The 16,636-nt window shown below is 37.4% G+C and overlaps 1 protein-coding gene across 6 annotated transcripts in view; it reads right to left on the minus strand.

Moving 5' to 3' along the window:
* The window catches only part of grid1a (glutamate receptor, ionotropic, delta 1a), a 436,389-nt gene that overhangs the window by 151,524 nt on the left and 268,229 nt on the right, over positions 1 to 16,636 (minus strand). For all 6 annotated transcript variants that reach the window (XM_055173307.2, XM_055173309.2, XM_073869734.1 and 3 more), the window contains one exon: positions 9,443 to 9,727. In XM_055173307.2, coding sequence (XP_055029282.2) covers positions 9,443 to 9,716 — 274 coding nt within the window. In that variant the 5' untranslated portion in view covers positions 9,717 to 9,727. The remainder of the gene's footprint in view (positions 1 to 9,442; positions 9,728 to 16,636) is intronic.

Consider the following 16,636-nt stretch of genomic DNA (forward strand, 5'->3'; position numbering starts at 1 on the left):
GCTGTGTGTACACGTGGACATTGCTTTGATAACCCTCTTATCATTCTAATCAAGTTAGCTCTGTCTAACGTTCTATATCATGAGACACATCGAGCGATTGTTTTCTTGAAGCAGGGTGTGATGTTCAGCGCTGATAGCTCTGCACCACCATCAATCATGTTTAAGGTCTGTGCTGGGCTTTTCCTGACCTCTGGGATCTGACTTTAAAATAAAGACAACCAGGAGGCGTTTTCTCTGAGTATGCAAGGGAGGCAGTGCGTCATATAAAACAATGAATTAGAAAATAATGTGACAGGGCACGAAACAAAACAAATAGCATGAAATATGACACTGAATAATGTATAAAGCACTCATGTTTCTTAAGTTACATTGCAGAGCTCCAGGGGATAAAGTTTCAGCGGTGAGTCATTTTACCACTTTATCCTGTTTATAGAGCATTTGTTGACAAGTGCTCAAAAAGACAGTAAACTTACACTATTAGTGTTACTGTGCTGTATTTTACTTCAAAGCAATAAACAGAGATGGCGCAAGAGAGGCAAAAGTTACAGATTACAGCTATATTTAGGGCTGGGCGAACGATTAATCATGATGAAACGCTTCCAAAATAAAAGTCTGTGTTTGCATGATGTGAATATATAAATTCATGGATGTATTTTAAGAAACATTTATATATATATATATATATATATATATATATATATATATATATATATATATATATATATACTCACCTAAAAGATTATTAGGAACACCTGTTCAATTTTTCATTAATGCAACTATCTAAACAACCAATCACATGCCAGTTGCTTCAATGCATTTAGGGGTGTGGTCCTGGTCAAGACAATCTCCTGAACTCCAAACTGAGAGGCTGTTTACACTTGGCATTAACATGCGTTTTCATCGATCGGATCACAAGTTGATGACGTTAATGCTAGGTGTAAACGGTGTTCAAAACGTTTTGAGCTCGTCCACTTTCGACCACTTTCAATCACATCCAGAGGTAGTCGAAACCACTTTCGATCGGATCGCTTTTGAGTTGCGGAACGCACATGTGGTTGAATGTGTTCGAACAGCCACACGCGACCCCCATTTACCTAATCCGAGGTACTAAACACAAGTTTTACGTCTTTTCTGACTTCTGGCGTGAACATACGGTGAACAGTGCTATTTTTAGCTGTTCGTTGATAAAACTAAAGCGTCTGATCTCCGCAGTTTCGTTTTGAAAGCGTGTGAAAGTTGCGCGATTCTATTTCATCAAATGCGCTGAAAATTCAGAGAAAACTCTAACATACACACGTACAAAACTCTGTGCAGCATGTTTACTAGCTAAACAAGCAGCGAACTCCGACATAATATTAGTTTGCGTCCATATAAACTCATAATTACTCCCGCTCGCGTTTGAATGACAGCAGAGAGACTCGCCCATCGTCTCACAGACCACCCCCTCACAGTATTCAGGACAGAAGCGGTCGAAAGTGGACAAAAGAGACCAATTTATATACCAGGTTTTTCATTCAGAGAAGAATGGGCCGACTCATTCAAGCTACAACCGAGGTATGCAGCAAAGCATTTGTGAAGCCACAACACGCACAACCTTGAGGCGGATGGGCTAAAACAGCAGAAGACCCCATTGGTTACCACTCATCTCCACTAAAAATAGGAGAAAGAGGCTACAATTTGCACGAGCTCACCAAAATTGGACAGTAGAAGACTAGAAAAATGTTGCCTGGTCTGAGTCTCGATTTCTGTTGAGACATTCAGATGGTAGAGTCAGAATTTGGCGTAAACAGAATGAGAACATGGATCCATCATGCCTTGCTACCACTGTGCAGGCTGGTGGTGGTGGTGTAATGGTGTGGGGGATGTTTTCTGGGCACACTTTAGGCCCCTTAGTGCCAATTGGGCATCATTTAAATGCCAAGGCCTACCTGAGCATTGTTTCTGACCATGTCCATCCTTTTATGACCACCATGTACTCATCCTCTGATGGCTACTTTCAGCAGGATAATGCACCATGTCACAAAGCTCAAATCATTTCAAATTGGTTTCTTGAACATGACAATGAGTTCACTGTACTAAAATGGCCCCCACAGTCACCAGATCTCAACCCAATAGAGCATTAGAGCATCTAGGATGGGGTGGGACGGGAGCTTTGTGCCCTGGATGTGCATCCCACAAATCTCCATCAACTGCAAGATGCTATCCTATCAATATGGGCCAACATTTCTAAAGAATGCTTTCAGCACCTTATTGAATCCATGCCATGTAGAATTAAGGCAGTTTTGAAGGCGAAAGGGGGTCAAACAAAGTATTATATTGTGTTCCTAATAATCCTTTAGGTGAGTGTATATATGCTGCACATTTGTTTCAACTAAATGAAAACTTACACTCTAAAATAAAATGCTTGGTTGTTTCAACCATAGTTGGGTGAAATATTAACAAACCCAACGGTTGGGTTATAAATAAACCTATAATGGGTTATTGCTATACTCAAATAACCCAACAGCTGAGTTTGTCCATATTTGACAGATTTGTCCATAAGGTAACAGATTGCAGCTTTAAATAAGCAAAATGTGTGTGTAAAGTAACCCATGTCCCATATACACCCAAAAACGGATCAAATATAACTTTATTTTGGACTTTAAAGAACCAAATGCAGTAAAGGGACTTTGTCTGCTCATTTCAAAGTCCACCACCTGCCACTGATGTTAACCCATGTCTGCTTTAGGGGTGCTGTGGTCTGACTCATCTCTGCCCGTTGTCTAAACCTGCCTGGAGCCAAATTCAGCACCGGTTACAACATTAGCCCATGAGTACAAAGACTGAGCACTTCTATTATTCTGAAATAGATGTAAGCTTTGTGAACCACAAGGGAGTTTTGCCTTGACTAAGGGCACTGAAATGCCCAATTGTGTCTGGGAGTCACCTTTTATCAACACTTTTAAATTTGTGATAGTTGCCTGTTGGCAAAGAAAGTGGCTCGGCTCACCTCAGCCTAAAGCAAAGGGAAAACTTTGGGCTGCTGAAGACAACGTCTTAAAGATAAAGTTGTGTGTGAAGAACAAGTTAAATAAATCATGGACATCTTTGTTAAAAGTCAATGTTTTATGTCGTGTGGCACCGTTGTGGAGGATGTTATAGTTTCAGGGTTAATTGGTGTCAGAATTAAGTACAACGATTTTTTACGAGAGCGCTTTACGCATGACCTTCTCTAGCGAGACCTCCACATTTATTGTGTTCTTCTCAGGGAACAAAACACCAAACACAAGATCCATGACACCTCAGCCTAAACAACCAAATCAAAGTTAAAGTTTTACTGTATGAGTTAAACCCTCATTAGTGTGAACTGCAAATGCTGGAAAAACGCTTGCAGATAATGTGGACATTAAAATCTATAAATGCATTTAATTACCAGATAGGATTAAAACAACAGAGAACTGTCAGCTAATAATGTATGTTCCACTATCTTAAAAATAAAGATGCTTTAAAGGTTCGTCACAACAATGTCATAGAAGGACCATTTGGGCAATTCAATGCAAATGTCAACCCACTAAAAAATCCAGCAAAGACCAGCATAAGCTGTTAGCTGGTCTTAGCTAGTTTAAGGTGGTCCTCCCAGCATGGCAAAGCTGGTCAAGCTGGTGGGTCTTCCAGCCTGACCAGCTAAGTTCTGCTAGACCAGCTTAAAAAGTGAGCAAACCACAGCTAGACCAGCTTGCTACACCAGCAATACCAGCTAAAACCAAGCTGTGAGACCAGCTTATGCTGGTCTTAGCTGGATGTTTCAGTAGGGTTATCATGAAAAGTAAAGTTTTTATCCAAAGTTTTTAAACATACTGATATTTCAGATGTCAATATTTGTACAATATTTTGTACCCATACAAAAATCTCAGTTACAGTCTTTAAAAGATTTAATGTGCAAATTTCAAAATCGTTACATCTATAGCATACTTCTTCATAAATACGCATACAAAAAATATTTAAATACATATTACATGTTCTTTGAAGAGCCGTTCCTTCTCAATTTGTTGGGTCTTATTGCTTGTGGTTTGTGCCTTTTACAGCATTGTCTTCTCTTCCGCCCCTGTTGTGAAGCGCATGAGCGAGACTAAAGTCATGTGACTGCAGTGACACGGCTGACGTGTTATCTGGTGCACCCCAGCTGTTTTTTTTTTTTGTTTGTTTTTTTGTGCGCCCGAGCTTCGTTTACAGTCTGAGTCAGACACACGATGTAAGTTTGAGAAAAAACACGTTGAAAACATGTCTGAGGATAACACGTCATCCGCGTCACTGCAAATGAGCCATGCAAAAAAAACACATTTCTCTTTTATGTCTAGTTTCTTGCAAATTCAAGATGCTGTATTATTTAAATACTACACTGCACTGTAAAAAATACTTTGCTGCCTTAAAATTTTTGGTTGAATCAACTCAGATTTACAAGTAATTTTAACTTACTATTATTTATCTTGACTAGAGATGAGTTGTTATAACTACAGGTGAGTTGTTATAACTTATAAAATTAAGTTGACTTTTCTCAACTATATTTTATAAGTTGTGACAACTCATCTCTGTTGACATGACTTGTAAATCTGAGTTGATTTAACAAAAAAATTTTAAGGCACACTGTAAAAAATACTTTGCTGCCTTAAAAGTTTTTGTTGAATCAACTCGGATTTTCAAGTCATTTCAACTTACTATTATTTATCTTGACTAGAGATGAGTTGTTATAACTACAGGTGAGTTGTTATAACTTATAATGTTAAGTTGACTTTTCTCAACTATATTTTATACGTTGTGACAACTCATCTCTGTTGACATGACTTGTAAATCTGAGTTGATTTAACAAACAATTTTAAGGCAGCCAAGTATTTTTACAGTTTGAAAAAATGATTTGGTGCCTTAAAATTTTGAGCTGAATCCACTCAGATTTACAAGTCATTTAAATTTACTATTATTTATCTTGACTAGAGATGAGTTGTTATAACCTATAAAATGAAGTTGACTTTTTTCAACTACTGTATATTTTATAAGTTGTAGTGACTCATCTCTTGTCAAGATAAATAACAGTAAGTTGACATGACTTGTAAATATGAGTTGAGTCAACTAAAACATTTAAGGCAGCAAAGAGTTTTTTTACAGTGTACAAAAATGAGAATAAATAATCTCGCAAATGAAATCTAAACGAAAATGAAAATCAATTACTACTAATACTCATGTTATGAAACAAATGAAATGTTATTTTGACAGCACTGTAGGCTGTGTAGAGTGTCGTTTTCTCCTGCAAAAATCTGCAGGTCCAATCAGCGAACAGAGGGGTGTGGCTAAGAACGATGACGTCGAGGTCGTGCGTCAGTTTGAGTTGTAGTTCAGTAATGGCAGCGGAGAAAGACGTGAGAAAAGCTATTCGGTCCGTTGTTGCAAAGCTGCCGAATATACAGAAGTTAAAGCCGGAGCAAGAACCAGGTATGCTAAGTTTTGTTGGTCTGAGTATTCCGACTTGTTGTTTCTGTCCGGTTTCGGCGCCTGACATACGTCACGACCACACGTTAGCGATTGCCTATGGCAGATCCTGAGTGACTCTGGGCAGATCCAATAGTTTTAAACTTCAACAGAGGACCCTCCTTAACGGAAGTAACGCTTTGCAATGGCGCATGGCCAGACTCTCTGTACAAATGAAATGAATGTACGAGAGTTTGGTTGGACCAGGCTAGGCCACCAGGGTACACAGAGTAAACCCCCACTGACACAAGGAGAACATGCAAACTCCACACGAAAGTCCACCTGACCTATCCGGGGCTCAAACCTATCAAAGACCTGTTAGTCTGCCTTTAAAATGTCCACCTCCACTCCATTTATTATCCTAAATTTGAGGTTGTTAGCTGCATAAAGACACCTGTCCACCCCATACAATCAGTAAGAATTTAACTACTAACATGGCCAAGACCAAAGAGCTGTCCAAAGACACTAGAGACAAAGTTTTTCACAAAGTTTTATGTTAAGATTATCAATTTGTGTTGAGAGTCTGGAACATGAGGGTGAATGATATTTTTAAAAAAAAAGCTGGACTAGAGAAGACAATTCTGGATTATGATATCTAAACCGGATTCCTATTGAGCAGAACGTCATTGGTTCAACAAAGAAGTTATCCAAATGTATATTTTATGAATCATGAAAAATTGATGATTTTCAAGAGTGCAATGCAGGACTAGTTAACAACTGACAAAGTCTGCCTGCCAAAGTTCACCTGCTCGCATCAAATTTTCAAAACTTCAGAGCCTGTAAAGCTGATCTCTTTGTACTGTAAAGGTTTTTGTATTACTCATGACTGAATCATTTTTAGTTGGTGTGGAAAGTTCTCGAAAATCGTTATGCACGAAAACGCAAGATGACAGACTGAATTCCGTGTCATGTCACAGATGTCTCCCTTCACATCAATGTGGCTCTGGCCCCTGGAGGAGAGCAGAAAGACATTGTCACGTGTACAAGCCATCAGACCTTGCGTCCCAAATTTGAAGATGGTGAGGGGTACAGTTGTGGCAGTGTTGCTTCATTCTTCCTGGACATCCATCCACAATGCTTGTAGTTTTTCCATTATGACAATTAACCATGTTTTTGAGGGGTAAAAGTGTAATAACTATAGTGTTTTGGTGTATTGATTGCTATTAGCAATATGGCAATATAACTGTAGTAAAAACATGGTAAATATTCGTAGGGGTTCACAACCTTTTTCAACCTCTCTCCTATCCCACCATTTTTTGCTGTCGTACCTTTAACAAAATGTTTCATTTGCATTTGAAATGAGAAGGTAATAAACTTCAGCTGCTTGTTTGTGAATCTCAAAAGAATATGCAGACACACAGATGCTATGCACAGCCAGAAGCGACACAAGATTTGACAGATTTTCACATATTACATTTTCATATTGTTAGTGATTAAGATTAATATTATTCAAAGCTGTTTTTATCACCTCTCTATGACACTTTATGCGATAATGGCCACGTGTTGATATATAATGTGTTGATTTGTGTGTGCAGATATCTGTTTAATGAGGGGAAGTTGCTAAGTTATTTTCCCGGCTTAGTTTCAATAAACGCTTATTTGGATCTAGCAGAAAGTTATTAAAATGCCCATCTTATGACAGCTTTTCCACAAGTTAAATAGTTGTATGAGTTCCATAAAACATGTTTTTTGCATTTTTTGCATGTCAAAGTTGTTTGCTCGAAATAGCTTGTAGGAAAAGATTGTTACCCATCTCTAGTAGTATCTGTTTCAGTGCATTTCAGATTGTGCCGTTTTGAGGTGGTCATTACATATTTATGAGCTGCTGCTCCTTTGATCACGCCCCACTACTAACGTCATGTGCGCATGCGCAATGCTATCGCGAGCAGTGCAGACTGTATTATTTTTATATATGTATTATATATTCCCATTATAAAACATTTTCAAACGCATTATTTTCGCAAATTACAGAAAATAAGACCGAGCAGGGGATGTATACTGCTTGTGGACAGCATGCTAATTGCTAGAAGCTAGCAGAAGGTCCAGTCCATATCTTTTGAAAGTGATAGAGACTCCGGGGTACGTTAGCCTTGTCGGAAAAACTGGGTCCTGGTTAGTTTGGCAAAACACTATTACTTAGTAAGTTCATGTAGAATTGTAAAACAAAGCAGTTAAATATTTCTTTTAACTTTCTAAAAGTACAGAAACCACGCTGCAAACTAACTAGCATAGCGTTAGCCACCTCCTCGTTCTCAATGGCAAATGACTGCTAAAACACACACACACAAGTTCACCCACTCGATGTGCACCAATTCGTGGGCGGGACGATGTCAGTTTTTTTCTGCTAACAATATCTATTTAGCCGACTGTCTACAAACATAAATAATATCAGCATTACTATACATTGTTAAAAAGTATAACTTACGGGTTTAGCATCAGTGTATGGACTCTGTTTTGAGATAAATGTTGTACTTTGTGAATAGTCCAGATGACAACATGCAAAATATAAACGTAACTTCTTACCTTAATGTTGATATAACGATCGCGAATCGAATCCAGTCTGTTTCAGATGTATGAATAATCCATGAAAGTCCAATAAAAAAAATCCAATGACCATTTTTGTCCACAAATGCGTATAATCCGTGAAATATAGATACATAGTCTGTTGTTTACATTAGATTTCGCATGAACGTCTTGTAATAGTATGATATCGCCTACAATCTGAGGACTATTTGCGTCGTAACACACTGTATATAAGATTACTCTTTAGGTTCCAATAAACACGCGTTAAACCTTTGTTCTTAAAAGTAGGCGGGAATATAATCCATAATATCCAAATAGCGCTGTTATTTCCGTGAGCCATGATATCAGTATAGAGGATATATCAGCGAAGTGACTGCTCTGTGCTCTCTAGCTACCTGGTGGGTGGAGACCTGCGAGTGGCGTGGTGGGCGAAAAATTCAAACGGAATGTGACGAAACGGCTAGTTACGTCACAACGGAGCTGATTTTCAAATGGTGCAATCTGAGACAAGGCAGAGGACATTCAGAAACCTGTATCTCACTCAAAACAGCATGGATGGATATTTTCCAAGTTTGTATGCGTGTGGAAGCATCAGAGACACAAAATAACACCCCAAAACCCAGAAAAAGTTAGTTTTTCATAATATGGGCACTTTAAAGGGACACTCCACTTTTTTTGAAAATAAGCTCATTTTCCAGCTCCCAGAGTTAAACATTTGATTTTCACCATTTTGGAATCCATTCAGCTGATCTCCTGGTCCGGCGGTACCACTTTTAGCATAGTTTAGCATAATCCATTGAATCTGATTAGACCATTAGCATCGCGCTCAAAAATGAACAAAGAGTTTCGATATTGTGTCGTACCATGGCTGCAGCAGGTGCAATGATATTACACAGTGCCCAAAAATGGTCCCCTTGGTATTGAAAGTTAAGTTCCTAACCTTATCGGCCAAGAAAATTGCAACTTTTAATATTCCGTCGGTCTTAGTACACGATGTAACTACAGAAGGGTCAAGTTTTAAATAGGAAAAATATTGAATCTATTTTGTCATTTTTAAGCACAATGCTAAATGGTCTAATCAGATTCAATGGATTATGCTAAGCTATGCTAAAAGTGGTATCGCCAGACCCGGAGATCGGCTGAATGGATTCCAAAATGGTAAAAATCAAATGTTTAACTCTATGGGAGCTGGAAAATTAGCGTATTTTCAAAAAAAGTGGAATGTCCCTTTTAAGAACTTTCTGCCAGATCCAAATAAGCGTTTATTTAGTGTCCCTTTAAAGCTGCCATATGCATTCAAAGTACATCAAACTCACTTATCTCGAAAGATCAAGGAAAATGTTTGTGATATGATCCCTTTGAAATAAAACACCTCTTTAGGGGCAACACAACATCTGCATTTATTCGTTATGTCACTTACCGTATTCGCTGTCATAGAAGATGATAAACTTGTGCCAGCGCAGCTCAGAGACGAGCGTGATCATGACGTCATTTAGGCGCACTGGAGGGCGAGCGGCCAGCGTGTAGCGCTCTCCGTCAGGGCTGGGGTTCAACGGACACTCGGCACGTGGCGTGCCGTCTCCGTTCCTCTGGATGAACAGGTGAGGAATGTGCATGGCATCTGTGAGCGACTGAAGTGCATTGGCTGCGGCACAGCCTGTAGACGACACCAGCGCCAAGATCCCTTGATTCATGAGCTCACAGGCTGGAAAATGACAGACAGGAGAAAAGTACGGTTAGAGACTTTACAGTCATAGGGATTCATCTTAAAGCTCACCCAAAATTGAAAATCTGTCCTCATGACATTTTAAATGACAGGTATGACTTTGTAGCAATGACTTTTGTAGTTACGCATGTTTACTGTACCATTATTAAACTCATTTTGATCACCAAGCCATATTTATTGAAGCATGGGTCAGGAAACACCAGGGGAAAAACAGGTGGCAGGTCAAGAGCCACCTGTTTTTTCTTTAGTGTATTGCCATATGCTGCTAATTTATTGCCATTATCAGTAGTACAAAGTGGACATGAATCATTTATGTGAAATTTTAATAAATGTTGCCACCTAAGAGCTGTAGGTTAGAATATTAAGCCTACAGTACATAAAGTAAGCATGATTCAAATATAAAAAGGACATCATGGCATAGACAAATTGCATTAATATTACAAGCTATATACGCTGGAATATTTCCCCCCATAGCAAATGAAAGCTTCAGTATTATTACATTTACAATCCAAATGCATTATGGGAAATGGGTTTAATATACATCAAAGAAAATCAAATTTAGTTTTTTCATCCAGACGCATTTATTCCACATTTTTTCTCATCTTTATAAAATTAGTAAGGGGCACTTTGTTTGCATTGTTGTAAATATTTTACCATAGATCCGAAAACGGGGACAGCAATTAAATTTTGTCTTTGGCAGCAGAAAAAGTTTCACTGAGTCGTACTGTAAAAGCTGGGAAATTAATTATTAATAAACCCAAACATACAGAGCTCGCAATCTGAATAGCAATGCATGTAAAAAAAATAAAACCCAGTAGTTTCTGAAACTTTCACACAATAGCTTCGTGACCATGTGTCTCTGGAGAGGCCCGGTGCAAGACTGGATTCAGATTGGATGAGCGTGAACGTTTTATAGAAGAGTTTAAAGTCCTTGGTAGATCAATGGATAACAAATCCCCTGAAAATTACGGAAAACAAAGTTTTTACAGCAAAGAAACTAAATAATTTTCCCTAAGAAAATGAGCAAATTATTTAGCAGAGTTAAATCCTCATGAAAAATCTGAAAAAACACAATTCAAAAATTGTGTTTGTCCACTTAATGGATCTGTTTATAATTTGATGAGGTGCGAAACATTCTGAAACACCCTAATGCTCTCATAATAACCTATAAATGTAGGCTGCAGAATGCAAGATTATATGCAACTCTGGACCACAAAACCAGTCATAAGTCGCATAATTGCAGCAATTGCCAGCAATACATTGTATGGGTCAAAATAATTGCTTTTCTTAATGCCAAAAATATATATCAGTATCTCAGAAAATTAGAATATTGTGAAAAGGTTCAATATTGAAAACATCTGGTGCCACACTCTACTCAGCTAATTAACTCAAAACATCTGCAAAGGCCTTTAAATCATCTCATAGTCTAGCTCTGTAGGCTACACAATCATGGAGAAGACTGCTGACTTGACAGTTGTCCAAAAGACGACCATTGACACCTTGCACAAGGAGGGCAAGACACAAAAGGTCATTGCAAAAGAGGCTGGCTGTTTACAGAGCTCTGTGTCCAAGCACATTAATACAGACGCGAAGGGAATGAAAAGATGTGGTAGAAAAAGTGTACAAGCATTAGGGATAACCGCACCCTGGAGAGGATTGTGAAACAAAACCCATACAAATGTGGATATAAAACTGTAATATACAAATTTCACTTTTTGAATGGAATAAGTAAAATAAATGAACGTTTTGATGATATTGTAATTATATGACCAGCACCTATATATAATACTTATCATTAGTAATATGTGTTGCTTTAATTGGACAACTTTAAAGGCGATTTTCTCAATGTACTGATTTTTGCACCCTCAGATTCCAGATATTCAAATAGTTGTATCTCGGCCAAACATTGTCCTTTCCTAACAAACCATACATCAATGGCTTATTAATTCAGTGTATGAATAAATATGGAAGGTTTTTTTTGTCTTTTTTAATTAATTAATTAAATTATAAAATAATTAATTAAATTATAAAATAATTAATTAAATTATAAAATAAAAAATAAAATCGCAAAATATGTCCCAAATTTGAAAATGAAATACTAAAATAAAAATTAAAACATTGTTAAATTATTTCATTTTCATTTTCAACGCGATGATGCATCATTCCGGCCAAATTGAAAAAAATTAATTAAATGGATGATTTGACATTTCATTTTCAATATAATCTTGAGTCAAGACTGACAATATTAAAATAAAAAGGCAAGCTTAAAAAGGAATCTTTAAATACATTTTTTAAAAGGCTTTTTATTCATGCCCAAGCAATAATAGGGACAAAATTAAAATGTAAAGTTCAGTTTTAATTTCATGTTCTGTTTTTCTTTTTGCATTTTCGTTTTAATTTTCGTGTTCATTTTTATTTTCAACTTGTATGCAAATTCAATGTTAGTCAGTGGGTGGGGCTTACTTGCTTTAAAAAAGGGGATTGGCTGAAGCAGTGTTCAGTGTTGCCAGCTTAGCGACCTTATTGCTACATCTAGCGACTTTTAGACTCATTTAGCCAAACTTAGCGACTGTTTGGATGAATATTAGCTTCACATCTGTACAGATAGGCTACTGTGTCGATTGTACTGGCCAACGAGTGCCGGGTGGCGCTGTCACGGTGAAATGTGCCCTCTGTGCATGGAGCAACATTTTAAGACTGTACGAGCTGACGCGTGGATGAGATTCGATTTCAAGTACATTGTTTACATTTCAAAGGGGGAACAAACATTCACCGGGTGGCGCTGTCAGTTCAGTGTCAATCGACACAGTAGCCTATCTGTACAGATGTGAAGCTAATGTTCATCCAAACAGTCGCTAAGTTTGGCTAAATGAGTCTAAAAGTCGCTAGATGTAGCAATAATGTCGCTAAGTTGGCAAGAATTCTTACATGAGGGTCCATTTACATCTAAAACACATAAAAAACGCAGGACGCGCTGTTTTCTTCTGCTTTTCAAAGCGCTCGCCTGTGAACATGAGTTTTATTTCGGACATTTAAAATAAATTTGAGCGCAGTTTCATACGAATGGCATCTAAAAGGATCTACAAATCGTCATAGATCTAACAATAAATCATCTAGGAATAGTCATTATTCTTCGTCTATTGCAAGAGTAACAAAAAATTATTTGATGCAAAACTATGGCTGTCAAACGATTAATCGCGATTAACTGCATTCAAAGTAAAGGTTTTTTTAATATATGTGTGTGCACTGTGTGTAATTATTTTGCATATTATTAAGTGCATGTATGTATTAAATAAACATTTACATGTATATATGAAGAGTTCCGTTGCAAAACGAGATAACCACCGTTTTTTTAATTGTTCAGAAATCTCGTTTTTTGGTTGTGGATTCCAATTAATTTCAATGCAACTGCAGTTGGTTTGTTTTGATTTAAACCTTCATAACTTAAAAAATACAGATACGTAGCACCATAAAAAAAAATAATAACAACATAACATAATAATAAACATGTTTTGACAAAATTGGATTTATCTCGTTTTGCAACGAAACTCTTCATATATTTATTTAGATTTTGTTATTTTATATATTATACTGTATATATTTTTAAAAAATTATACATAATGCAGCCCTATGGAAAAAATAAGTTTCATATGAATATGATGTTTTCTCAAGTAAAACAAAATGTTGAAAGTCCATTATATATTTGTTCTACATTACAATGAATTGCAAGGCTGCAGAGCAAAGTGCACTATTGAAAGCTACTGAGGATTTAATGATATTATTTTAATATAGTCAGTCATGAACTAAAGTGGGCCGGTCTAAGGCATGAAACGGTCATGAAACGGTCATGGCCATGGTTAAATCTAACATAAAATCTTATCTTAAATTAAAAAAATACACATAATAATGCTTCAAGAAAACCAATATGAGTCAGAAATCACAGATAAACGTGTCTGTGTGGTGTTGCTCTCTTATCTGTCAATAACTATGCGAATAGAGCTATTTTATCTTTAAATGATCTCTGTATGTGAAATAGAGCCATGGGGGAATAAAGGTGTGAAATAAATGCTAGATGTTTGAGAGAACTTATCTGCAGACTCGCATCACAGAGCGACATCTGATTGGAGAGAGAGAGAGAGAGAGAGAGAGAGAGAGAGAGAGAGAGAGAGAGAGAGAGAGAGAGAGAGAGAGAGAGAGAGAGAGAGAGAGAGAGAGAGAGAAATAGTGGAGATGCAACAAGGGTAAAAAAACTGTATTGCAGGTGGATGAACAGAATAATTTAGCCTCCTATGTAATGCTGTCAAGAAAGACCATGCAGAAACCCCATCAATCAGTCTGACAACATCTCCAAACTTCTCCGAGTTCAGAGCGAGAGAAACGTGCAGACCTGCAGAGCACAGCACAGGAAACCTATAGGCCATGTGAGAATGGCCATTAAACTATCTGATGTGGAAATTCTTAGGCAGTCGCTGTTCACTGGTCCATGAACGCAACATCAATACCTTCTGAAACTTCATAGTGATGACAACTGAACAGTGTTGGGTGTAACTAGTTACAAAGTAACTAGTTACTGTAATAACATTACTTTTTTCAGTAACTAGTAGTGTAAGGCATTACCCGTCTGAAAATGGTAATATTATTACAGTTTTCCCGAGCTAGTTACTTGAGTTACATTCGCCAGTAGCACCTTCATCACACAAGGTACAAAACACAGAGAACAAAAGGGAAGGGGAGGAGGGCGTGAATGGAACAGTGATTGGTCTAAGTTTGGCACGAGGTATCATTTACCATCACCGATTGGTCGACACCCGGCAGCCAGCAGCACAGAGCGGCAGCGGCACACTCAAAGACAGATCGGGAAAATGGAAGCGTCAATAACGGCAAGCCTTTTTTCAGAGGAAGGTCCCCAGCAACAGAAAGCTAGTTTCGACGGGGGGAGATTCAGTCATATTTTTTTATTATGTTCAACGGAAGGAAAATAACTTGACGGTGAAGTGCACACTCTTTAATGTTTCTCCGAACGCTGTGCCCCGTGTCCGGTAGCGGGTAAGGAAGCCAGCATTTTCTTGGCCGTGGCTTGCCCAAATAAACATTCTTGTCCAGAAAAAAAAATGTAACTAGTAATATAACTAGTAATATAACTAGTTACTTTCTCCAGGGAGTAATAAAGTAAAGTAAGGCATTACTATTTTTGAGAGTAATATGTAATACGTAATATATTACTTTTTTGAGTAACTAGCCCCAACACTGCAACTGAAGAACTTAGAAAAGGAAAATATTACAGTTTGTGGAGAACGCTGTTTCCTATCATCATTCAACAGATGTTTTTCAAACAAAGTGAGGTGGAAAGATCAATATAAATGAAGAGTTTGGTTCCAAAATGCGATAAACGCCATTTAAAAATGAGTTAAAGAAATAGTCTACTCATTTTCAATATTAAACTATGTTATTACCTTAACTAAAAATTGTTGATACATCCCTCTATCATCTGTCTGCGTGCACGTAAGCGCTGGAGCGCGCTGCGACGCTTCGATAGCGTTTGGCTTAGCCCCATTCATTCAATGGTACCATTCAGAGATAAAGTTAGAAGTGACCAAACACATCAACGTTTTTCCTATTTAAGACGAGTAGTTATACGAGCAAGTTTGGTGGTACAAAATAAAACGTAGCGCTTTTCTAAGCGGATTTAAAAGAGGAACTATATTTTATGGCGTAATAGCACTTTTGGGAGTACTTTGACTCAGCGCAGTAACACCCTCCCTCTCCCATTATGAGAGTGAGAAGGGGAGCGGACTTTTCAGGCGAGTCGAAACACTCCCAAAAGTGCTATTACGCCATAAAATATAGTTCCTCTTTTAAATCCGCTTAGAAAAGCGCTACGTTTTATTTTGTACCACCAAACTTGCTCGTATAACTACTTACGTGCACGCACACAGATGATAGAGGGATGTATCAACAATTCTTAGTTAATGTAATAACATATTTTAATATTGAAAATGAGTAGACTATTCCTTTAATGCCAAAATCAGTATTGTATCAGGTAAGTATTAAAAAGTAAATTCTTAATTTTACGCAAAATCCAATATCCGCCGTGTTATTCTGTCATCTTTTCTCCCTTTTCCCCAAAACGTTCCAAATGCCAGTCCTCCATTTCTGCAGAATGCAATAAATCCGCTTAACCAATCACAGCGCACCATTCCACGCACTGTAAACAACAATGGCGGCGCGTTGAATACACACTAGTTTTCCTCATCTACTTTGTACTTGGTGATCAACAAAAAAAACCAAAATAATACTTTTGATGACATTGATAAACCTGTGGTGGTTTTTGTGACGGGGAAGAAACGTTAGCCATCAAAATTGAATAACTTACGAGGCACTCGGGCGAAGGAAAAATATCGGCTGTTGTTTGTTCTCCCGACATCAAGCTTTTGTCATGCTTACACATTGACCCCAGGGCATCTTATGATAAACTTTCCATTATTTTACTCAAAGTCAACGAAAATCAAGCAGGACCAAAACATTTTACAGCTGATCGCTGTGAAAAAAGTTCAGCGACGACCCAAGGATGACAGCAGCAATGACAAAGTAAATGTTTTCATTAATGCCATTAATGTTTATTTTTTTAATCAGTGTATAGCACTAGTCAACTAAATGAATATAACATGCAAAAGATGAATGCACATGTATATATTGATTCAATAGATTTATAGCATTTTGGAAAAAACTCATGGATTTATTGCATTTTGCAGGAAAAAAATCTGTTTTTATAATAAATCTTTGAAAATCAAATTATGGATTTGAATTTTTTATGTTTTTATAACCTAAAGATGCTATGTGAAAGTTTGTAACAGAAAATAGTGGTTTTCATCACTTTCTTGGTATAGA

The sequence above is a fragment of the Misgurnus anguillicaudatus genome, chromosome 7 (genome assembly GCF_027580225.2).
Source record: "Misgurnus anguillicaudatus chromosome 7, ASM2758022v2, whole genome shotgun sequence".
In the NCBI taxonomy this organism is placed as follows: Eukaryota; Metazoa; Chordata; class Actinopteri; order Cypriniformes; family Cobitidae; genus Misgurnus; species Misgurnus anguillicaudatus.